Source organism: Chroicocephalus ridibundus, chromosome 12 (genome assembly GCF_963924245.1).
Source record: "Chroicocephalus ridibundus chromosome 12, bChrRid1.1, whole genome shotgun sequence".
Taxonomy (NCBI): domain Eukaryota; kingdom Metazoa; phylum Chordata; class Aves; order Charadriiformes; family Laridae; genus Chroicocephalus; species Chroicocephalus ridibundus.
The window spans coordinates 6,010,874-6,033,835 of record NC_086295.1 but is presented as its reverse complement, the minus strand read 5'-3'; the positions used below and the strand labels follow the sequence as shown (position 1 = coordinate 6,033,835).

General features: G+C 58.2%; 3 protein-coding genes across 3 annotated transcripts; 1 reads left to right on the top strand and 2 right to left on the bottom strand.

The window, feature by feature from the left end:
• Positions 1–725: 725 nt before the first annotated feature.
• On the top strand, positions 726–2,965 carry LOC134522388 (iroquois-class homeodomain protein IRX-5-like). The gene has a single exon (XM_063350038.1). The coding sequence runs from the start codon at positions 2,212–2,214 to the stop codon at positions 2,962–2,964; it is 753 nt and encodes a 250-aa protein (XP_063206108.1). The 5' UTR covers positions 726–2,211; the 3' UTR covers position 2,965.
• An 858-nt stretch (positions 2,966–3,823) lies between these two features.
• Positions 3,824–7,054, bottom strand: LOC134522383 (E3 ubiquitin-protein ligase RNF182-like). Its single transcript, XM_063350027.1, has 2 exons — positions 6,544–7,054; positions 3,824–6,098 (listed from the first exon to the last, which is right to left on the bottom strand). Exon 2 carries the CDS (start codon positions 6,064–6,066, stop codon positions 5,341–5,343), a length of 726 nt encoding a protein of 241 aa, XP_063206097.1. The 5' UTR covers positions 6,067–6,098; positions 6,544–7,054; the 3' UTR covers positions 3,824–5,340.
• Positions 7,055–9,884: 2,830 nt separating this feature from the next.
• Positions 9,885–22,759, bottom strand: PCIF1 (phosphorylated CTD interacting factor 1). The gene is made up of 17 exons (XM_063349992.1): positions 22,600–22,759; positions 22,255–22,363; positions 19,272–19,410; positions 18,960–19,084; positions 18,363–18,500; positions 17,813–17,943; positions 17,425–17,579; positions 17,043–17,190; positions 16,751–16,834; positions 15,872–15,971; positions 15,500–15,662; positions 14,080–14,252; positions 13,499–13,585; positions 12,808–12,992; positions 12,202–12,295; positions 11,812–11,987; positions 9,885–10,992 (listed from the first exon to the last, which is right to left on the bottom strand). Exons 3-17 carry the CDS (start codon positions 19,393–19,395, stop codon positions 10,740–10,742), a joined length of 2,136 nt encoding a protein of 711 aa, XP_063206062.1. The 5' UTR covers positions 19,396–19,410; positions 22,255–22,363; positions 22,600–22,759; the 3' UTR covers positions 9,885–10,739.
• Positions 22,760–22,962: the final 203 nt, after the last annotated feature.

Here is a 22,962-nt window from a genome sequence, read left to right as displayed (position 1 = left end):
GGACCCACCCAACTTCAGCAGGAGCTTCTGTGAGGCCGCAGCCCCGTCGTTGTGGGACTGGTGGGGTGTGATCACCGGGCTCTCGGCTGGGCTCCCAGTCCAGCTCTTGCAGGGGACGGGGACAGCACTGGGGCTTGTGCTGTGACCACAGAGCCTGTGCTCTGCCCAAAGTGACAGCAGCACCCTCCCTCCCTGGCTGCTGGGGATGCCCACTGTGCCCGGGGTGCCCGCTGTCCCCAGGGAGCCCGCTGCTCCTCCCCTGCCTGCGTACTGGACACCTGGGCTGGCGAGGCTGGACCCCTGACCTTCTTGCCCAGCCAGGGGGTGTCGGTGTCCCCACACCTCCCCTGGGCGAGCAGCCTCAGCCGCCGGGGGTTGTGGCTCTGTCCCAGCCATGGCTGCGTCCTGCTGCCTTCACCTCCAGCTGCTGCCCTGTCTGTGCCGGCGTGTGGCTGTGCCTGTCCAGCCGTGACTCAGTCGGCATCCATCTGTGTCCGTTTGCCATGTCAGTGGCTGGCCATGGCCCTCCCTGTGGCCACAGCACAGCTGGAGAGGTTGGGCCACAGCCGGCCACTGACATGGTGGATGGACACAGCTGGACGTCACAGCAATCCACAGACGCTTTCCTAGATTACAGCCCCATTATCTAATAAAGCGGATCCGCGGCGCTGCCGGCGTCACTGATTAGGGCTGGAGGAGTCCCGTGGGGACAAGGTTACGGGGCTGCGGCCAGGGCTGGGCCTGGATGTCCCCTCCTGGCTGGTGGCACAGGGTCCTGGTAGTCCTGTGGCTTCCACGCCTGGGGCTGCCGAGAGCATGGGACCATCCCGAGCGCATGGGACGGTGCTGGGATGAACGGGACCGGGGCTCCCGGCTGCTGCACATGGGGAGCTCCGGGTGCTCTGGGGCTCTGGCCATGGGGCACAGCGGGGCCGTGGAGGATCCCTCAGTGGTGGCACCTTGGCCCTGGGACCTTCTGCTGTCACCGGGGGCCTGCGGGGAGCCTGGGGATGCAGCAGGGCTCATTAGCACCGGTGACCTTCCCCTTCCCGTCCCCGGCCAGCGCTAAGCGGGTTTGTTACATATTTAATATCCTGAGAGCGTTATTAGTCGGTATTTAATGACGGATACAACCTGTGGGATAATCCCAGTCTGAGCGGGGCGGCGCAGCGGCAGGAGACGGGCGGCTTGGGGGGTTGCGGGCTCTCGGGGCCCCTCGCCCAGCTGCCCACCGCTGCCCTGCCCGCTGTCCCCCCCTCCGCCAGCAGGCAGGAACACCCTGGTGCCTGCGGGGAAGGGTCCCCACCCCGGCAAAGGGTCCCCAGGGCTGCGGGACCCCTTCCCCTTCACTCCTCTGCAGCTGGGAATCCGGCCGTGGGCATGGCGGCACTGGGGCTTGGGTGAAGACCTGGCCAAGCTGGAGGAGGAGCGGGCTCCGGGGCAGCACCTCGCGCTGCCCGCATCCTACTGGGCCGTGCACAAGTCCTCACGCCTGCCCCCGGCCCTCCAACCCGGCCCACCGCGGCATGGAGGGGGGCTCTGCTGACACCTGCTCCCAGCACAGGTCATGGCTGGCGTCAAGGACGGGGACCAATGGCTCTTGGCACCGCAGCAGAGCCTGTGCTGTGTCCCATGTGCATCCCTGCGCGTGCTGCTTCCCCATGGCCGTGTGGGGCTTACGTGGGCCCCGTTGCACCCCATCCCTGGGGACTGTATGGGCTGCGCTGGGGCCACACAGTGTTCCTGGTGTGGCTCCTGGACACGTCCTGGCTGGTGGCCGGCGGTCAGGGAGGGAGGATGCTCCCCGCCAGTCCCTGTCCAACAGTGGCCGGGGAGGGGTCGGTATCGGCTGCCCCAGATCCCCGCTGCCGCTCTCGTGGGTGCTAATACCCCCTAATCAGCTGTCAGTCACCGCGGACCCCGGCAGCTATAAAACACCCGGGAGCAGCTCCCCAGCTCCTCTCCCTGCAGCATGGCAGCTCCTCGGGGCGAGGGGAGCCCAGGCAGAGAGCCGGGGGGCTGTGGGGGGCCCTGGGGAGCCCTGCGGGGTCCCCCCCAAGCCCTGCTGCCCTGTCCCTGCCCCATGCTGGCCGGCTACAGCCTGCTGCCGCCCTCCCTGAGCCTCCTGGCGCCCTCGGTAAGTGCCACACAGCAGCTCCCGGGGGGACGGGACGTGGGACCCCTCCTGGGACCAGGCTGGGGCTGAGTGGGATGGCTGGGGTTGGGGAGTTGCTGTGCTGGGTTCCCTGCACCCCCCGACACCCTCCTGCCCCCTGGCACCTTGGGGGGCACAATGCCAGGCACAGGCGAGGGCGAGGACGGGCAGGACCCAGCTCTGCTCCCTCCCGTGTGCGAAGGGCCGAACACCCACATGCCCCCTCCCCCGGCCACTGTTGCCCCCCAGTCCATCCTGCCCTGACACCCCTCTACCCCCTCCAGGTCTCACCAGCCTACGAGGTGCCCCCGGGGCTGCTGCCCAGCGCTGGGCTCTGCCCGCCCTGCTGCCGGCAGCCCCTTCCCGTGGAGCCGGGGCGGGCGAAGGTGGCAGCGGCACGGGAGAGCACCGGGGCGCTGAAGGCCTGGCTGGCGCGGCACCCCAGGAACCCCTACCCCAGCAAGGGGGAGAAGGTGATGCTGGCCGTGGTCAGCCGCATGAGCCTCACCCAGGTCTCCACCTGGTTCGCCAACGCCCGCCGGCGCCTCAAGAAGGAGAACAAGGCGAGCTGGGCACCGCACGGCGCCTCGGACAGCGAGGACAGCGAGGGTGAGGGGGCTACACCAGCTGCCCCCCCCGGCCCTGACCCCAGCCCTGTGCAGGATGGGTGCGGGTACAGCCCCGAGGTGGGGCCAGGCCCCGGGCAAGGCAAGCAGCCCCAGAAAGCCAAGATCTGGAGCGTGGCAGCGATGCTGGCATCTCCCCCCGGCGAGAGCAGGTGCCCCCCGGGGGTGGCAGAGCAGGGGTAGGGCTGGGGCAGTTGTGCCCTGTCCCTGGGGACCGGGGCTGTGGCCGTGGGGAGGGGAGGGGACAGCCCCGTGGCCGGGCAGGACAGGACAGATGGCCATGAGACCAGGCGGCCGCCCGGGCAAGAAGAGAGGGAGGTGTGGGCAGGGAGGGGTGTGGGGCGTTAATAAATGTGACTCTATCCGGGACCTCCTGGTGTTGCCTGTCCGTGGAGGGGACGCCAGTGAGGACGCAGTGGGGATGGCGAGGGGGATGCTGGCAGGGATGTGGGCATCTCCACTGCCAGCACTGCTGTGGTTGGCTCCGCCGCCCCCGGGGAGCAGAGCAGGTCCTGCCCGAGCCCCTCAGGCTGCCCGAACCTGGCCAGGCTGCCGGGGGGTCGCCATCCCCACCACCGGCTGGGCTCCCCACGGGGCCCCCCTCCGTTCGGCAGAGGAAGACCCGCAGTGTTTCCAGGCGATCCAGTGCCTTCCTGATGCCTCCTCCCTTTCCCCCTCCCTGGACGTCCGGGGTCACCCGTGGGGTGGGCTCACACGTGGGACAAAGGGCTGGGGTGGCTGTCACAGCCCTGCGCCATGGGGCAGTGCAGGGAGGGACACACAGGGACAGGGACACACAGGGACAGGGACACGCATGTGGGAGGCGTGGGAGGGAGCGGCAGCACCTGTGGATCGCTGAGTGGGACATCGGCTGCCGGGAAGGGGCTCAGACCAGCCGGGCTCCCCCCATCCCCCGGGGCCAGCCAGGTGGCCCCGTGCAGCCCCAGGGTGACAAGTGGGGCCAGGGGAGCTGGCTGGGGAGGGGACAGGGGACCAGGAACCCCGGGAAGGCACGGACACAGGGCAGAGCTGTACGTGGGCTTTTAATGTGCCTGAGAACTAGGAAACAGAAATCAAAAATAGACTTTGCTCTTCTTGATAAAAGTAATAAAATGGTTAGCGGTGTTAAATTAATCCTTACAAAACAAAACCCAAGGAGGTTAAATAAAGCCCGGAGGCTCCGCATGAAAACCACAACGACTACAAAACAGCTGCAAAGACGTCTTTACACACAAAGAAACTCCTCTTCTCCGCTCCTCCCCTCTACGGTACACAGCGTCGGCGAACACGGGACTCACACATGTGGGAAAGAAACACGGATGCGATGGGAGCAGCCCTGCGAGGAGCACGGGCGCCACGGACAGAACTATTTACACTATGGACACGGAGCCGTGCTGGTGCCAGTCCGGCCGCAGGAGCCCCCGGGCTCTGCCCGTCCTCCTCCTGCCGGCGCTGGGTTGTGGCCAGCTGCCGGGGCCCTGCCAGGCTCCAAGCACTCGCGATTCCCCAACTGGGATCAGTCTCCTGGCTGCTGCTGTGCTCTCGGCACAGCTCCTGCTCTGTCTGCGGTAGAGGAGGAGGAGGAGGAGGAGAAGGAACCAAGAGTCCGGCCTGAATTGCTCGTAGGCTGCAAGGAGCTCCCGCAGCCGCTCCAGCCTGGGCTCCCCCTCGGCAAAGCCTGCACTGTTCTGCAAGGGAATTGTAGAATCATAGAACGGTTTGGGTGGGAAGGGACCTTTAAAGGTCATCTAGTCCGACCCCCCCTGCCATGAGCCGGGACACCTGCAACCAGACCAGGTTGCTCAGAGCCCTGTCTGACCTGACCTGGAACGTTTCCAGGGATGGGGCATCTACCACCTCCCTGAGCAACCTGGGCCAGCGTTTCACTACCCTCATTGTAGAAAATGTCTTCCTTATATCTAGTCTAAATGTACCCTCTTTTAGCTTAAAACCTTGTCCTGTTGTGACAGGCCCTGTTCAAATATTTGTCCCCATCTTTCTCATAAGCCCCCGATAAGTATTGAAAGGCCGCAATAAGGTCTCCCTGGAGCCTTCTCTTCTCCAGGCTCTTCCCCGTCTCTCCCAGCCTGTCCTCACAGCAGAGGTGCTCCAGCCCGCTCATCATTTTTGTGGCCTCCTCTGGACTCGCTCCAACAGGTCCATGTCTTTTCTGTGCCAGGGGCCCCAGAGCTGGATGCGATACTCCAGGTGGGGTCTCCCCAGAGCGGAGCAGAGGGGCAGCATCGCCTCCCTCACCCTGCTGGCCACGCTGCTTTTGAGGCAGCCCAGGATGGGGTTGGCTTTCTGGGCCGTGAGCGCACATCGTTGGCCCACATCCAGCTTTCCATCCAGCAGCACCCCTGAGCCCTCCTCGGCAGGGCTGCTCGCCATCCCTTCATCCCCCAGGCAACAGGCGCTGAGCATCTCCCAGTGGTCCAGGTGGTAGACCTCCGCGCTGTGGGTCAGCCGTGGTTCGGGGAACACCCGTACCCACAAGGAACAACGCTCCAAGGTGCCCAAAGCCTTCCCAGCGCAGGCACAGGGCTCAGCCGTGCAGGGTCAGGAGTGGGGGAACCCGAAGACCTCTCGGCACAGACACTGGCAGAGGCTGTAGACGATGCAGAGGAGGAGGGTGGAGGGCACGAGGCTGACCAGGACGATGCCCAGGCTGTGGTGCTCGATGAGCAGGAGGTAGATGCCGAAGGGCAGGGAGCTGAAGTAGAGGAGGCAGAGGACGCCCAGGATGAAGCGGGGGACGGCTCGCCACCCCCAGGAGCGGCACTTCTGCCCGGGGCCGTGGCAGGGCAGCGTGCCCAGGCTGGCGGGGCGGTACAGCCGCACCACCTCCAGCCCTCCCAGGCCCTCCGGCGGGGCCACGTCCTCCGGCACCTCCAGGATGGTGACGACCAGGCAGTCGGGGCCGGCCGTGGGCTCCAGTACGCTGGGGCAGAGGAGAACCTCGGGGGACCGGGGGACACCCTGCTTCTTGGCCCGCTCATGGCCTGTCAGCAGCGCCAGCGCCTCGCCGTCGTCCTGCAGCTGCTGCACGTCCCCACCGGGCACCGGGCTGTGCTGGCGGCAGAAGGGGCAGCGGAGCTGGCGGGGCGATGCGTTCCCCAGCGCCACCATCTTGCGCAGGCACTTGGCGCAGAGGCGATGGCCGCAGCGCAGCAGCTTGGGCCTGCGGGCGCGGGCGTCGTAGCGGCTGTAGCAGATCTTGCACTCCAGCTCGGGGGCTACGTGTACGGGTGGCTGCAGCCCCCGCCCGCCGTCCTGGTGGGCCATGCCGCCCGAGGGCTGGCCAGGGGCTGTCTGGGCTGGGGGAGAGGGAAGCCGCTGTGAGAGAGGGCTTGGGGGGCAGATTACGGGCCCCTCCGCACCCCACAGGCTGGGTCCTGGTCACCCCTTCAGGGTCCATGACAGAGCGGGGATGGGGGAGCAGGGATGGGGAAGCAGCAGCCCCCTCCTAGGGCCAGCACAGCCCAGCTCTGACCACTGGCTGGTGCCACCAGCGCTGGGACTCATCCCCTCCCCGGTGCCTGGGAAGGAGGGAGACGTCTTTCCCAGGGGACAGGACCGGCTGCAGAGCCCCTCGGTGCTGCAGCATGGAGTGGGGGGGCTCAGGGTCCCGAGCGGGGCTTGTCCCTCCCCGTCCATCCAGGTTCCCCGGGACACCGGGCTGTGCTGGCTGCAGGGACCCCCCAGCCCTGCAGCCCCCCTCATCCTCGCGTTCCCCCCGCCCCCACCACCACCTCCCCGTACCTGCGGTCTGTGCCGGTGCTCCCGAGTGGGAAGCAGCCGTGGGTCGGTCCCCAGCCCTGCGGCCCTGTCCGGGGAGGCAGGCGGGGTGCCGGCGGCGGCGTGCCCCCCATGGACGAGGCGTGGGGCAGGCTGCCCGCCACGCTGCGGAGGCAGCCCCGGCGCAGGGGCTGGCAGCATCCTCCGCGGCGTTGGCCTGGCAACGCGGAGCGGGAGGCGGATGCTCGGCCGGTGCCGGTGCCGGTGCCGGTGCCGTCGCCGTGCGGAGGGTGACGGTGGGTCAGGCCCACCCACGCCGCAGGGCACAGCCAGGTCCCCCTGACCCCTGCCGGGCTGCAGCGGGTCGGTTTTAGGGGGATGCCGGTGCGGCTCCCTGCAGCCCTGCTGCCCCCTCGCTCACAGGCGGCCCTGAGGATGCTCCTTCCCTGCCTGGAGGCTGCAGGCAGTGGCCCCTGGGGACATGCAGCCCCCAGCCCTGGGGAGAGGGCGGCTGCAGAGCGGGATCCTGAGGGTCCCCGTGGCACGGGCAGACCCTCTCCCCTTCACCAGCCTGGGAACGGGCGGCTCTTGTACGACCCCAGGGAGAGAAGCTGCTTCAGGCATGAAGTGCCCGGTGGGGAGGGCTCTGGACACCCCTCCTGGAGTCCGTGTCACCCGCAGGATGGGGATCCCAGGGCGCCCAGAAACACCCAGTGCTGCCAGCACATGCCTGGACACCTCACCCCACTCCTGCGCCCTGGGGAGCCAGGGCTGGGGGCACTGGGGGGCCACAGCACTTGCCAGAGCCAGGCTGAGCCCTTGTCACATCCCTCTCCACGGCTGGGTCTCCCCTCAGCCCGTGCCAAATTCCCCGCCCCCCCCCCCCCCCCCCCCCGCTGGCTGCAGACGTTGCAGGGGCGTTTCCAGCAGCCCCAAGGGGCAGCAGCCACTAGAGCCCCCCTCTCTGCCCAGGGCAGGCTGGCAGCAGCGATTCCTTCCCAGCACAGACAGGGAAAACCTCCCTCCCACTGCGCTGCCAGCCAGGAGAGCAGCAGTGACCACCCACCACAGGCGGCAGTGCTTGTGGGGGTGACAACAGGGACCCCCAAGCAGCAATGGCCAAGCAGGGGACATGCCTGAGCCATGGCGCTGCCGTGGGTTTCCATCCCCTTGTCGGTGACAGGATCACACCTTGCTGCTCTCAGTCCTCGCGGGGGGCAGGACGGGATTTCCATGCCGGTCAACAATGACTTTTTTTTCTCCAGGCAGGGCTGAGCTCTGGGAACTGCCCAGGTTAATTATTGCCCACCCCCTGACGAGCGCAGGGCTGGGCTGCAGCTCTGGCCCGCGACACAGCAGCCACTTGGGCAGGAGCTGCCCGGAGCAGCGTTAGCCAAGGGCCCTTCGGTTCAAATCCTCAAGGTTTGGCCGAGTATGAAAGAGCTTTTATTCCGGGGGACCAGGCAACGTCCAGCTCCCAGTGTGACTGCTGACCATGTCACCCCCAGTCCTGCTCGTACCGGCCACCGTCCCCAGCTGTGTGCCCCGGCTGTTCCCACCACCGCAGCCCCTCGCACAGCTTGGCCTGGCCTCGGTCACCCACCCTTGGCTCCACCCCTGGTGCAGGCTCGGCTGGGCAGGGAGCAGTCTGGCACTGCAGGACGGCCACCACCGAGTGTCTCGGTGGGAAGCGTCGCATCCCATCTTGGCACCGGGCTGATGGGGATGCCCTGTGCTGGCTGGTCCAGTTGCCTCAAGGATCGGGCAGCTCAGTCCTGGAAGAACCTGTTCCGTGTCCCGGCCAGCCACCTCCAGCCCCACCACCCTCACTGGATCCTTCACCAGCTGTCACTTTGTCCCTGCGCTCCTCCAGGGCCCACTGACCTCTGCCACAGGGGCTCGGCTCCTGGCATGGTCCGTCAATTAAATACGTATCAAGGTAATCGTTCATCATCCAAGGGAGCAAGACAAAGGACTCGGTGAGGACAGACTGACCAAGGAGCAGGTCTGCTGACAGGTCCCAGCATCAAGGTGTGTCTCTGGTCACCTGCACTTCAAGAGCAGCCTGCCTTGGCTCAAAATAATGAATAAAAGGGAAAAAAAAGGCTTTACAAACTGCTGCTTTCACTGTCAGAGCTCCCAACTGTCCTGAGTGACGTTAAAGAAGTTCAATGATCTCGTCTCTGTCGTTGAAAGCGTCTCTGGAGAGCTGGGAGGCGGCCGTGCAGGTACTGGGAGCAGGCAGCACGTGGGGCAGGGCTGCTCCTGCCCGCCACAGAGCAGCGCCGGCACTGCCGCGGCACGGGTGCTGCTGGCTGCAGAGTGCCGTGGGCGCGACACAGACCCAGGATTCACGGTGCTTCCTCAGCTCCCGGCTTTTAACTAATAAACCTTTCGACCTGTGTCGAGAAACGCAGCCCCGCAAGGCTGCAGGATCACAGGCTCCCAGGCAACGCTAACCTGCCCCGGAGCCGTCTTCCTTTGGGACAGAGAAACCCAGCCAGGGAGGAGAACAGGGCTCCACGGTGCCTGCAGCCTGTCCAGGGGTGGAGGGAGCTCTACAGGTAAAGCCGGGAAATTCCCGAACCCCAGAAAGGCCGGGTCAGAGAACTACCACTGCTTTTAACCCCCCCGAGCTGCCCTCACCTCGTTGGGCCAGAAGAGACTGGTGGTAGTAAACAATTCTTTAATCCAACAGCCAGGGACAGGGTGAAATGGATGGCTGGAAGCTGAAGCAAGATCAGTCCAGCCGGGGAAGGTCTGCACTTTGAGAGTGCGGTGCACCGACCCCCAGGCTGCGCTACCCAGGAAAGGTCCCCGCTCCCCACGGACACCCCCCACCAGGCCCGCGTTAGGGACTGACTGCAGGAAAGCCCGGCCAAGCTCTCCCACCACTGCATCGGTCTCTGCTCCCTGCCAATGCGCCTGGACCTGCAACGCAGCTCAGCCTGGGCCTCCTTGACCAGGAGGCAAAGGGCTACCAAAGTGCCGAGAGCCCCAGAGCAGAGAGCCCGCGAGGAGGAGCTGGCTTCTTCTGCCCCGAAGAGGCTGAGGGCGATCACAGCTGCCTGCACCGCTTGGAGGGCCGTTACAGGGAAGAGAAAGCCAAACTCCTGACCACAGCGGCAGAAAATGAACCAGGAGGACAGTGGCCAGGTTGCTTTAGAGGGTTCACACAGGTCCTTAGGAAGAAAAAATTCACCAGGAGGGCACTGCAGCACGGAACGGGTCAGATGACAGATAGCTCTGAAAAAAACAAACCACCCCCACAACGTTTTTCAAACTTTCAGCCAGAGTGAGACAGAGGCGAGGGCAGGTGACCAAAGGCCCGTGGCCAACAGAGAAGGAAAGGCACGGACACGGGGCAGAGCTGTATGCTGGTTTTTAATGTTCCTAAGAACTAGGAAACAGAAATCAAAAATAGACTTTGCTCTTCTTGATAAAAGTAATAAAATGGTTAGCGGTGTTAAATTAATCCTTACAAAACAAAACCCAAGGAGGTTAAATAAAGCCCGGAGGCTCCGCATAAAAACCACAACGACTACAAAACAGCTGCAAAGACGTCTTTACACACCAAAGAAACTCCTCTTCTCCGCTCCTCCCCTCTACGGTACACAGCGTCGGCGAACACGGGACTCACACATGTGGGAAAGAAACACGGATGCGATGGGAGCAGCCCTGCGAGGAGCACGGGCGCCACGGACAGAACTATTTACACTATGGACACGGAGCCGTGCTGGTGCCAGTCCGGCCGCAGGAGCCCCCGGGCTCTGCCCGTCCTCCTCCTGCCGGCGCCGGGCTGCGGCCAGCTGCTGGGGCCCCTTCAGCCGCGGCGCCAGGCACCGAGCACTCGCGCTTGCCATCCGTCCCTCCATCTGTCCCACCGTCCTTCCACCCGTGCATGCGTCCCAGCTCCGGCTGCCCCTTCCCCCGTTGCTCTGGCATCGAGGGGGCTGCCTGCTCCTCCTGCCGCGCCACGCTGGGTTCCCTCGCCCTCCGGTGAGGGCTGCGGCCGAGCTCCTCTCCCCGCCGGCGGACGGGCGCTCCCCGGCGCTCCTGGGCGGGGGTGGCATGCAGTTCGCAGAGGAAAGCAGGTGCCGTGGAGCTGCTGCGCAAGAGTCCCCCAGGCCGGTGCTACGCAGCCAGCAGTCTCTCCATTGCCCCGGCAAAGCCTCCTCGGGGCTGCCGGCACCTCCCCTGCTGCCTCGCACCTCTGCACCTTAGTTGGGATTAGTCTCCCTGCTGCTGCTTTGCTCTCGGCCCAGCTCCCGCTCTTTATCTGCTGTGGAGGACGAGGAGGAGGATGATGATGACGAGGAGGAGGAGGAGGAGCTGAGGGTCCGGCCTGAATGCTTGTAGGCTGCAACAAGCTCCTGCAGCCGCTCTGGCGTGGGCTCCCACTTGGCAAAGCCTGCACTGTTCTGCAGGAAGAGGACGGCTGTGTTGTGCACGGCCTTGTAGTACATCTCCTCTCTGCAAGGGAAGACACAGGCTCTCAGCATCTCCCATGGCCCACCTGCCCAGAAGTCACACAACTGCCACCCACACACACTTCCTAGCACCCGCCCCTCCTCCTTCTGTGGGTTGTGTTTAGGACAAGTATTTATCTGTCCTTTTCTCTCATTATTCTGGGGAAAAGAGCAGGCAGAATGGAGTGCACGGCAACTCTGAGTAAAGGTAGAGGCTCGCAAACTTTCAGAGTAGAAGCACTGACACTGCATAGCCACATAGCTCTCCTCCAGCACGTGCACTGGGACATTGCTGTCCCTGAAGAAGGAAACTCATCAGGGTAAGGCATCAATCGTAACCAGGCCCAGAGAAGTGTTTAAGCACTTGCTACTTGAACTTGTTGCTTAAACAGCAGGGCAACGGTCCTCCACTGAGGACCAAGATCCTGCCTGCCCCTTACTTCTGCTTCCCCCCAAGTGACACGGAACCGCTGCGGCATTTGTCAGACTGGGAAACGCTGCTCAGCGGGCTCACCAGATCAGAGAGCTGGCAGGGGAGCACAGATGATCACCACAGCACCACGTGTATGACCTGTTCAGACTGGACTTGTACCCAAGGAATATCCCACTCACAAGCTTTTTCTTAGTCTAATACCTCAGTAGTGATTAAATGAACATGAAATTCAGAACACACTGCATGCCTATCTTAAAATCCAGGGTGATTATGCGCTGTGTTTTTCCTTGCCTGTTCCCTATTTTCCATTGATTTCAACTTGGGATGGGATATTTCTGTCACACGGCTTCAGAAACACATTTCCCAGAAGGACCTGAGAAAAAGGCCTACTTTTTGCAGACATGCTGAGACCCGCTGCGGTATTCGTGATCAAAGGCTGGCAGGATGAGCTGGTGCCGCTTGAACTTGCTCTGCTCCATGCGGGTCAGGGCTGGTGTAGGAGGGTCCCGCCACTCGGGGATGAAGACGATAAAGGAGAGAGGCTCACTGGAGTTCTCCAGCAGTTTCTAGTTCAACAAGAAAATGAACAATCTCAGCGCTGGCTGAGCAATGACATGTCTAATGAGTTCTGAAAGGAAATATTCCTGCTTCTAGAGTGATGCTGCAGCAGTCACCGCCCTTTGCCTTCAGCATTGCAGCCCTGCTGTGAGGGTGCAGTGGGGAGGAGAGGACGGATGGCACAGCTCCATTCAGAACAACTCCACAGGTGAGCTGACATACCTCAAAGTGAGAGACCATGGCATCCATCAGTTCCTCACAGAACGGAGGATTTGCCTCAAAAGAGCCACTTATAGGGAAGAAATCCAGGCACGGGCTGGAGGAAAAAGGCAAAGAGCCCCATCAGAGAGGCCAAAATTCTCATTTTCAGACTTTAAAAAGCATCCATTTCCTCAGAAAAGGCAGTCATACTCTCAGAAAGCCTGAATCCCCAGCAGCACAGAGCCTGCAGCTTCTAACAGCTGGACTGGTCACTGAGGACACGCTCCATCTGTAGTCCCTGGAGGTGACTGCTGATTCAACCTGAGTGCTTGAGGGCCCGGGTCTCCCATTCTTCAGAACAAGGGCAAGTGCTGGCAGACCTATAAATTGCATTACCCCAGGGACCAGAGCCCTCTAACTAGACCAACGGCACACTCCTGACGGTTTCACAGCCAGCCTGTGTCCACTCATTGCCTTTAGGCGGGCCTGAAGTACACAACCTTCTGAGCAGACATCACAGAACCACCTACCACCCTGAATACACGCACACGTCAGCCTGTCTTGAGTCATCGCACGTGCACACACCCACACAGAAACACAGCAAGGGCACCGGAAAGTAAGACTCACCCCCTGGATCCAAAATACCCGTCTGTATCCAAGAAGGCCGAACAGTACTGTTTAAAATAGCAATTCAGGGGCGAGGCAAAGCATTCAAAACTCACTCCAAAGAGTTTGTGGAGGGCTTCAAAGACGTGCACGGGAAGTGCCCCCTGCAGACCAGTTCCTTCGTACAGACCCACACCGAACATCATCTGAGGAGAGCAAACCCCGGTGAGCCGTGCCTGTACTCGCTGTTCCTGCTGCTCCCTTCACTGACCACGGACCCAGGGCCATACGTCCATGCACCCACTCCTCTAGGTATGCAGGGCCCCCTCGTCCTTTCTCAAATTCGTGGAGGTCCCCTGCATGTACCCAAGAATGCTCTTTAGATATTTCATCCAACTCAGGCCCCACAAACGAACTGTCAATTTTCACATATACTCCCCACGAACCTTCAGCTGGCACTCAAGAGTCAAGAACTACTGAAGGTTTCTTTCATGAAAATTTATCTTTACCACCCTTGAAGTCTCCTGTCAAGATTGCAATTGGTCCCCAAACCACAGTCTTATCTCAAAACACCGGGAGCAGACAGCGGACTCAGTCTAAGCCCTGTTTTGTGTCAGGCTCCCAGAGCTGTGGACCTCCCCCAGAGCAAAGACGAGTTCAGTTCCCCACTATTACTAAGGCTTTCTGATGTACAACTGTGATTAGACAGTACCTGGTATCGACGGAGAAGGCACCAAACCCTGGGCAGAAACTTTTCAAAGCCAGAGTCGTCTATGCAACTGTACCGATAGAGAAGCCACTGGAAGAGAAAGCCCAGCCATTAAACACAAACGGACTCAACAAAGATAAAACAGTACACAAATACACATGACATGGAGAGGGACACCGATGAAAACAGGAGCAGGTGGGGCTCTGCATGGAGGTTTTTCAGCACATCTGCTTTTACCGTGTGAGTGAACTGTGAGCTCTTTACTAGCATGAATGAAAAAAAATCAGCGACTGCCTCTCAGCAAGGGCTGCCTTGCTGTGACTACGATCATTCTCGCAGCACAGTATGTATCCAGAGCATACGCACAACACCTTGTAAGTATTCCCAGCGGAAGCCTGACCCTGAGTAAGGTGAAAGCAGCCGTCCTCATTTCTGCTACTATTAGGGCAGCGTCTGACAGCCTCTGCCAGGTCAGCACGCCATTCCTCTGCGCAGTCTCTCCTCTCAGAGGACATGGAGAAGTAAAACCTCTCACCAAAGAGCAGTTTGTGACAAGTCACGCAGGACTGGCAGTCAGCCCTTACCAGCTTGCTGAAGTAGTTGCGGCTCACTTTCACCATCTCCCCTTTGTACCGCACACATGCCACATTGTTTTCCATGTGCATTTCCACGCTGGGGAGTGGTGGGGAGGGGATGGCCAGTCTCACTGGGTAACAGTATACGAGCCTGTCCTGGACTTCAGGAGCTTCTACCTCAGCTATGGAGAATAAAGAGAAAGGCAGCCCATTAGAATCCAAGGACATCTGTGACAGCTCTTCCTTCCACCTGAAAACATGCAGTGACAGGAATAGGGCTAAAGAGCAGACTGGTCACCCCGAAGGACCACCATGGCGGTCCTTCACAGATCTTGTAGGTAGCTAGCTAGATTCAGAGCTGACTCTCCAAATTAATTCCATCCCCCGCTGCCAGAGCATAGGGAGGACCCATTTCACAGTATTTCTCCATCTCTACCACAGCAGATCTGTAGACTGTACACAATTCCAGCATCAGGAGGCATGTTCCAGACAAGTAAAACACCTTCCTTGTCATTACTAACAGTTATTTCAGTTTGCACCAAACTCGGCCAAAGCACAATAAACACTCCCAGGCTGCCAAATGCAGGAGACAAAGGAATCCTCCCGCCACCTTGTGGTTACCCACCGGGGACAGCAGCTTAGCCTCGGCTTCAGCAGGGAAAAAAAAAAAGAGCTCACAGGAAAATCAATTGGAAGGAATCATGGATTCAATCGGGTGGGAAGCAGCAAAAACAAGCAGCAAAAGGCAGACACTGGGATCTGAAGGGAGTCTGAGCAGAGCTAGGACCCAAAAAGGAAAAGGACTAACAGAACGGTGGTGATGAACAAAGCAGGGAGCATGGAAGAAGAAAAAGGTGACCAGGGGCAGAAGTACAGACATAAACTAGGAAGAAAACAGAGAAAAGATCAAGAAACATAAATCCTCTTCTGGGAAAGAAAGAAGGGTGCCCAGTGATGCGCTAGGAAGCAGAGGAGTGCAGAAGGTGCTTAGATCCCAAGAAATGTGTCAAAGGAGAATACAGGAAGGAGAAAGAACTTGGCATTAGGAAGGGGAGTGTCAGCTGTCCCCAGGAACTAATGAAGAAGCAGAGCAAAAAAGCACGGTCCAGGGAAAGAAACTAACACCCTGTTCAGTGTGGTCAGCTCCTGACATGCTGCTTAATACTGACAGATCATACCTTTATGATATTTGATATTACAGCCGGTATCAGTGCCTGATGGAAAGACACCTTGCCACTGCATAGGCACTGCCAGACTCTGTCAGCTAAGACCTATGCTGGACTGGCTATTTCTGACTGTTAAATCCAACCCCGTGGACTCAGATCAGCCCTCCCAACAGACAATGCTGTTTGAATGGGGACAGGCCAGAGAACATCGCCTTTATGTTGCAGTGCTGTAGCCCTATAGCTCTTCAGAGCTGACTGCGTACCAGATATATTGTTCTCTTTGAGGATGGCAAGATGCTTCTCCCGGATCCGCTTGACGTATTCAAGGGATATGTAGTAAATCTTACTGCAGATGCCTTCAACGGAGTCCTTTGCTGCAGCAGACACATGGGGCCCACACTGTTTGCGTAAGTGCTCCAGGCGGTCCTGCAGAAGCAGAGAACCAGAGCCCCTTACACAACCTGCCGCTGGACTCCCCAGAGGTATGCAGTCCCCATGCTGCTGTCACTCCCATTTCACAGAGCAAAGGAAAGCAATCGCAGCCTTCTCCAGAAGGACCTTTATCTGGCCCCAACACGCCCCCCATCCTTTCCCAGGCTCCCTGCGCTCAGCCACACGAGCAAAGGGATACTGACCATGTAGTCCTCCTTAGAGGCAGAATGGTCCCGTCGCAGCCAGCTGAAGGTGTCCTCCACATTCCACTTCACCACCTTCCTGCTGTCTGGTGAAGCACTCCTGCACAAAACGGAGAAGCAAACTTTAACCCACAGCTGCACGGCAATATATTCCATCCCACCACAACCGTCTTCTGTCAGCAGGGGAACACAGCTGCTGACGCTTCCTCAAGGCCCTACCCTGTCACTCCCCTCCAGGCCTCCTCTGGAAAGTGCTTCCAGACATTTGTATGACTAGGGACTGCCACGCTTTCTCCAAAACACAGTGTAGCTGTGTCCGGTCCTCTCTGCAACTGGAGAGGCAGATAAAAGCCATCTATCATGGAAATGGTCCACTGTGATCTTGCCTCTCATTTTCAAATGCAGCCACTGCTAGGAGCTTGTGACTCTTGAGAAAACTACCCCATTAACAAGCTTTTTGTTTTCCCCACAAGGCTATCTTCCTCAATTCTGTCCTCTGGCAGAACTTGTCAGAAAAATCATACATGGTATAACATAACACCACTCTAAGCCTGTTGCTCTTTAATAGCAGTGAGTGCCCAAGTACTTGTTGTTTTTTTCCTCAGAGATAAATGACAGAAGGCATTCTGTGTCCAGTATTTCACAGATTCTCACTAGTCTCTGCATACATTCGGCTTCCCAACATTAGATTTTACTGTAACATTACTATCAAAAGATGCCTCCAGCACGATTGCTTTTCTTCTGTACGTTCCTAACCTTGCTTTTTCCTCAGTAAGATGATGATCAGCACTGAATGAGGTGGGATCCAGCAGCCCCTTCTAAAACCCCTATAACTTTTTTCTGTTCTGAACGTGACAGCACTGTAACAGGAACTCCCACCTGGATTCAATCAGGCGTTTTGCAGCCTCGGCATACTTGAAGAGCAGTCTCTTGGCTTCCTCCCGGAATTTGATTCTGGATAACCTGAGGTAAGTATAAATTCATATGCATCAGTTCCACGGCTGCCACGAAGGTATGGAGGCCAGGTCCAGTTCCCAAGCTTTATATCACCAGCACCCTACCACTTCATCAGCGAAAGTAAAACACAAAAGCACAGAATCGCAGCAGGTAAATCACTGGACTAGCCCAAGACAAAAACATCGCAGCAAGGTGCCCTGTCTTTGAACAGTACCTGATGGGAATGTCATTCATGATCTCTCTGAACATGGAGGGAGACACTACTGGCTCGCAGTCACTTGGTAGAAGAGGATCTGTCCCTTTATCAACCACCTTCCTCTCCAACATCCAGCGATTAAAGGACTCCCTTGGAGGGTCAATCCCTGGAGAAGCACAGAAAAAGTGTCTAATCAGTACGATAAAGAGATGCTCAGAAGCTCCATTAAGGATCATCTCATTGAAGTTCTGCCTAATGAGTTCACAACCAACAATGTCACAGAGAGTACAACCATCACAAAAAGAGATCGCAAGGACAAGACAGACATAAATCAGAAGGAAGAACCCCACAGTACCGCAGGATTGAGAAAACAAATCAGGGGAACCCAACAGAAACTTACCTTCTCGCTGCTGGCAGAGCTCACGATAATGTTGCCGCAGCTTCAGAATGAGCTGGGATCGAAGCAGCTCCACCTCAGGGTGTGGAGAAAGCACTTCAGATGGTGCTCTCTGCTTAATCACTGCATTTGTCTGAATATCCAGGTCCCAATATACTCTATGGCAGAAGCAAATGTTATCAGGATGGCCAGCCATCAGCTAATTATCAAATATTACTTCTAAAGATGATTCCTTGAGCTGTTTCACCAGCCAGGAAACTAAACTATCAAGCCTCTTTGCAAAGATATAGGAGGGTGTTATGTCCCTCAGGTTCTTCTTCAAAGATGTCTGGAAACCCATGTGTCTCTAATCTACCACTGAGAAAAGAGAAGACAAATGGAGACAACTCACTCAGTTGGTCGTAAAAGAGCTGCCTGCTGTTTATCTTCAGGTGAAACACACCATGCCTTCAGGACAGAAGTTCCTGGAATACTGGGAGAGCTGGGGACTGGCTGAGCAGCTGGGTTCCCCGGGACATCCGCCTGGGTGTACAAAAAATGAATTACTGCCCTACAGAGACAGGTAAAGTGGAAGCAACCCAGTACACCTAACAATCCTGCATGAGTACAGCACTCAGGACACCCCAGTGAATTGCTAGAGCACATTTTGCCTGCTGTTGGCATGTTAACACAGACATGTGAGCTACCATGTTTCTCAGTCATAACACTGTCTCACAACTCCCATACTCCAGCTCAGGCTGTAAGAGAGAAATGACAACTTGGCAGGACCTGAGTCTGCTCTCACTTTTGTACTTTCTGCGCATCAGCTGTCACAGCTCCAGTTGAACTAGGGTGGCACAACATCGCACAGTTCAAAAAAAAACAGGTCCAAGCTCTACACCGTCTAGGTTTCAGTTTGAACAACATTCTGCAGCCTATTTGTTTCACAGCACCAGACTCACCTTGGGCTTTTTCACACTGTTGCCACTCGGTGGAACCTCCTCAGAGAACCTCCTCTTCCTTTGCTTGCTCTCCACAGAGGTATCTATCATCCCACCTTCCAGTGGCATAGGAGCCGCATTCAGTCCCAGAGGGTCTGACTACAAGTGTCCAAAGAACAGCAGCACACATTAGTTCATCAGCTGCCACTGCAGAGTCCCAAACAAATGTAATAAGCTCTTTTAATTGCCCATTTCACTGCCCCAGGCTCCTACATGGATGGAAATAAGGACACCAATACTCACACCTACAGAGAGCTACAAATTTCTCTTCTAGACCCGCATCCGCATTCTTTTTTTAAAGACTTAAATGAGAAAAATGCAACACAGCTCCACCAGGCTGAGTGCTCTTTGAGTAGTGCACTACACTGGAACGGCACTACCTGAGCGCGCACCTGAAAGATTTCATCAGAACCAAGACAGACACTGGACTCAGCAAGGAGTTCTGAAGGTAGAGGAGACCCTCCCACACGTGCAATCTGAAGTCCACACGACCATGGCATCTGCCCCTGCAGAATATCCCAGTATAGGCACAGCCCCTCAAGACAAGTGCTTACTTACAATGACATCGTGTTGTCCCAGAACAGGCATTTCCCACAGAGACTGGTTAGTGAAGCGGTTGAAGTAGTAAGGGCGGTTCTCCCGCTTGCTCCAGCACTTCTCCCAGCCAGCCTGCACCAGCTCATCTGAGAATACAGTGAGAGAGTCAGGACAAAAGCAGCCCTGCCCTTCAGGTCCCCATTACTGCCACAGCGCACTCTGAAATATGCACCGTTCCTAGCCTCCCCTGGCAGCCCCGCTTCATGTTCTCTCCCCTGCTACCAGGGCCCTGCAGAACTCTGTGCTCAGCCTTCCCAAAAGCAGAGTCAGTACCTGGCAGGTCCTGTACCAGTCGCATAGGTTTGGGGGAGCTGGGCTGGTTCTGGTTGGAGGTGCCAGGTGAGTGACTCATGAGAGATGCTTCCTCCGCAGGGCTTCCGTGATTCTCATTGGCCATTTCTCAGCAACCGCACTAGAAAAAAATACACATAAAATCCGTGTTACAGCAGGAAAAGATCTCAGATCCACCTGGCCCGCTCAGCTGCAGCACTACACATTCGTTCTGACAATAAAGCAGGGTTTGAACCAGCACACACAAAACAGGACCTAGGCCCTGAAAAATACCTGTTATCCTAGATACAACTAGCTATGAGGAATGCTGAGCTTTAAATGGCGTCAACCAGGTAGTTCGTAAGGTCAGCATTCAAAAATACTCACTTTTCAGCTAGATCTCTCCTAAGAGGGCAGCACCTGGTCCCATACATCAGGACTGAGAGCATAAAAAATAAAATACACTCCTCTGTGAACACGTACCACCTTCTGCCATGCTAATACTACTAGTTATATCTGATCTGTTATCTTCAGAGACAGTTTAAATCAACATTTATAAACACATAACTGCACATAATTTAAACAAAAGGCTTTTATTAAAAGAAAATCTTCTATACAAAATAGCCCTAGTGCTTCACTAATAACAACTTCTGGGCTCCAGAGAACCACAGGTTGGGAATCGGGAACGCCTGAGTTACTTTCCTTAGTATGTCCCAGGCCCAGACTGGCTGCAAAGCCTCAGCCGGGCTGTTTTAGCCTTTGTTACTTCTTCATCTTCATAACAACAGTTATGCAAAGGAAGGTCTGTTGAAACAATAAAGCTCATCTTAATCATAATTTAATGTTGCCAGCTGGAGAGAAACAGCCAGGCTTTTCCTCTCTTAGTCACCATTCTTCCCCCCGGGGAAGTTTCTGAAACAGCACCGTAGATTGCTCCTCTCTGGCAGCTCTAAATACAGTGGCAATGAACTGAGGGGAAACAGGGCATTTTAAATAATTACCATCTACCTCAGTTACTTAACTCTATTCGGGCCTTTGGAGACACTCTACACAACAACAAAGTTAGGGCCGCGGTACCACAATTGTATACACAAGTGTGTTTTTTAACTGAACGCCATAGTAGCCCTAGCAGTAGGCTCCCTTGTATATCATCTCTTAAGTAAAAAACTCTGGTTTGGTTTGCACGCTAGGCCACTTTGGATTTATTCACCCTTGTTCCCCTCCCTGATCATAAAAATTCTGCTGCTATTTCAGAAGAGCAGAACAGTAGGAGCCAACAATGATCAAGAACCGGTAGGCACTAGCTAAGTTGTCTACTGGGATCAGTGTGATGCAGGCCAGGGCTGAGGAACACTTGACCCTTCCAGCATCTTGGAAGATGTTTCCATCCTTCTAGCAAGGGTAAGCAAAAGGTGTGGGATGCTGCAGAAACCTGGAGTTTCGGTCTCTGCTCAGAACTAGGCAGATAACAATAACCAAGCCCAGGGGCGAAAGTGTCTGCTACAGAGCGTGCCAATGCAATCATGGACATTTAATTGCCTCAGCAGGTGAGTGTTGTGCAATATTTGTTTACTCACACTTCCTCCTGAACTCCAACCCCGCCATGCCCTCTACAGTCACTTCACTTCAGCTAGCTGCCAGAAAGGCAGCAAGTTTAACCCAGCCACCTCAAAGAGACATGGCAGCAGCTCAGACTCGTGTCGGGGACGTCAGAGCGGGGAAGCAGATCGGAGCCCGAGGGGCACGAGCCTCATCTGGCAGTACTGCAGGTGCAGTCACTTTTGAAGGATGTGTTTAGAGCCCCTCCTTCTTAAACTAAAAACATTCGCACATGCAGTTGCTGATGTGTCCTGCACATTACACCGACACCACATTCTATTGAACTGGTACATACTAAGGGGACCAGACCTCCCAAAGTGAGCCCAGGATGTAATTCAAGAACTTACAGATAGTGCTGGGTATCAACATCTTCCTAGACTGGCCAGCACACACCAGCTGCGGCAACTTGCCAGTGTTTTTCACCACTCATTGCTCAAAACAGCTGTCAAATCGGGTTCATTCTTTTTGCCTTCTCCCATTTATGAAGTACAATGTGGGAGGCAGACAAGAAGCTTTATCACTTGATCAGCGTTGATGAGTACTAAATACAAGTACCCTTAAGGTCTGGGAAAAGGAAAAAAGCAAACTAAACAACACTAAATAGTGCTGCTGACAGAAGCAACACTACTTTTATGTAACTAATATTGGGACTTAGACAGTGAAAGGGATCCAGAGTAAGCATTTTATGGTGATTATGGTATTGTTTTTATACACCATGGCAATGCGTACAGTACTTCACAGTCACAGTAGAACGCTGTCCCTGCCCAGAGAGCTTACAACCTAGGAGCAGCAGCACAACCAGAGAAGGTGGAAGAAGACACAAAGTAAAGAAGTACAGCAAACAGGATCATTATTTGTTTCCATTTCACCGAGGTAGGATTTTTTACACAAGACGACAGCAAACGCAGACAAAGGAGAGCAGCGACAGCCCCCTGGGGCACAGCAAGGTTCTCCCTCATCCCAGATCCACGGCTGCTTCGGGAGGCTGGAAGCCAGGCCACTGCCTCCTTCCGTCAGTGCTTCTCCCTTTCCCGAGAGCCAGCCCTTGCGCCCGGCCAGACGGGACAGGGGCTGCGCAGAGCGCGGAGCTCCCGGGGCGGCACACGCGTGGCGAGCGCGCCGGGGACCGAGGGACCGTGTCTGCCGAGGGAAAGCATGCTGCCGGGCAGCGCGGAGGGCAGCTACCCTCCGGGAAGCGGTGACGGGACGGAGCTCCTCGGCGCGGCGGGCCGGGACCGGCGGGCAACCACAGGCGCCGGGGCCCAGCGAGTGCGGAGCGGAGGCGACGGCGGCGACAACTCTGCAGGCTGGACGGGAGGAGTCCGGGGACACGGTCTAAGCGGGGCGGAGGCCGGGCGGCCCCGCGACCGGGCAGGCGAGTACTTACGGTGGCGAGCTGCCTGGCGGGACGCGTGGCCGTCGCTCCGTGCTCGCCGCTGGCGTGCCGGGGCCGCATCCTCATAGCGGGGCGTCCCGCGCCTGGCCCGCGGGGGCCGCTGCGGAGACAGGAGGCCGTTACGGCGCGCCGCGGGGGAGGAGCCGCCGGAACGCGCGCAGGCGCGGCGGCAGCGGCGGGAGCGCGGCCACCAGCGCAGCCGGGGCAGGCGCAGCGGCCGCGCTCTAAGATGGCGGCCGCGGGCCTGCGCCTCCTGCGCCGCCTACCCCTCCGCCGCCCGCCCGCCCTCTCCTCCTCCTCCAGGGCAGGCCCCGGCCGCGCGGGAGCGCCGCTTACCTGGGCGTGAGGTCGGGAGCTGTAGGCACCGGGCACCGCTGCGTCTCCCGCCGCCGCCCCACCTCCGCCTCGCCCGCCCCACCGCCGCCATCTTGCGCCGGGACGGCGGGCCGCCGGGGCGCAGGCGCGGGGCCGCCCCGCCCTGGGCACTGCGCAGGCGCCGCCGCCCGGCCACCGCCCGGCGCATGCGCACTGCGCCCCGGCGGCCCGGCCCGACGGCAAAGCGCCTGCGCGGCGCCCGGGCCCGCGCTTTGGCGGGCGGGCGGGCGCATGCGCGGAGGGCGGGCGGCCGTTCCCGCCCCCCCCCCCCCCCGCCCGCTCCGGCGCCATCTTTGGTGTGGCGCGGCGGCGGCCCGCCCCGTT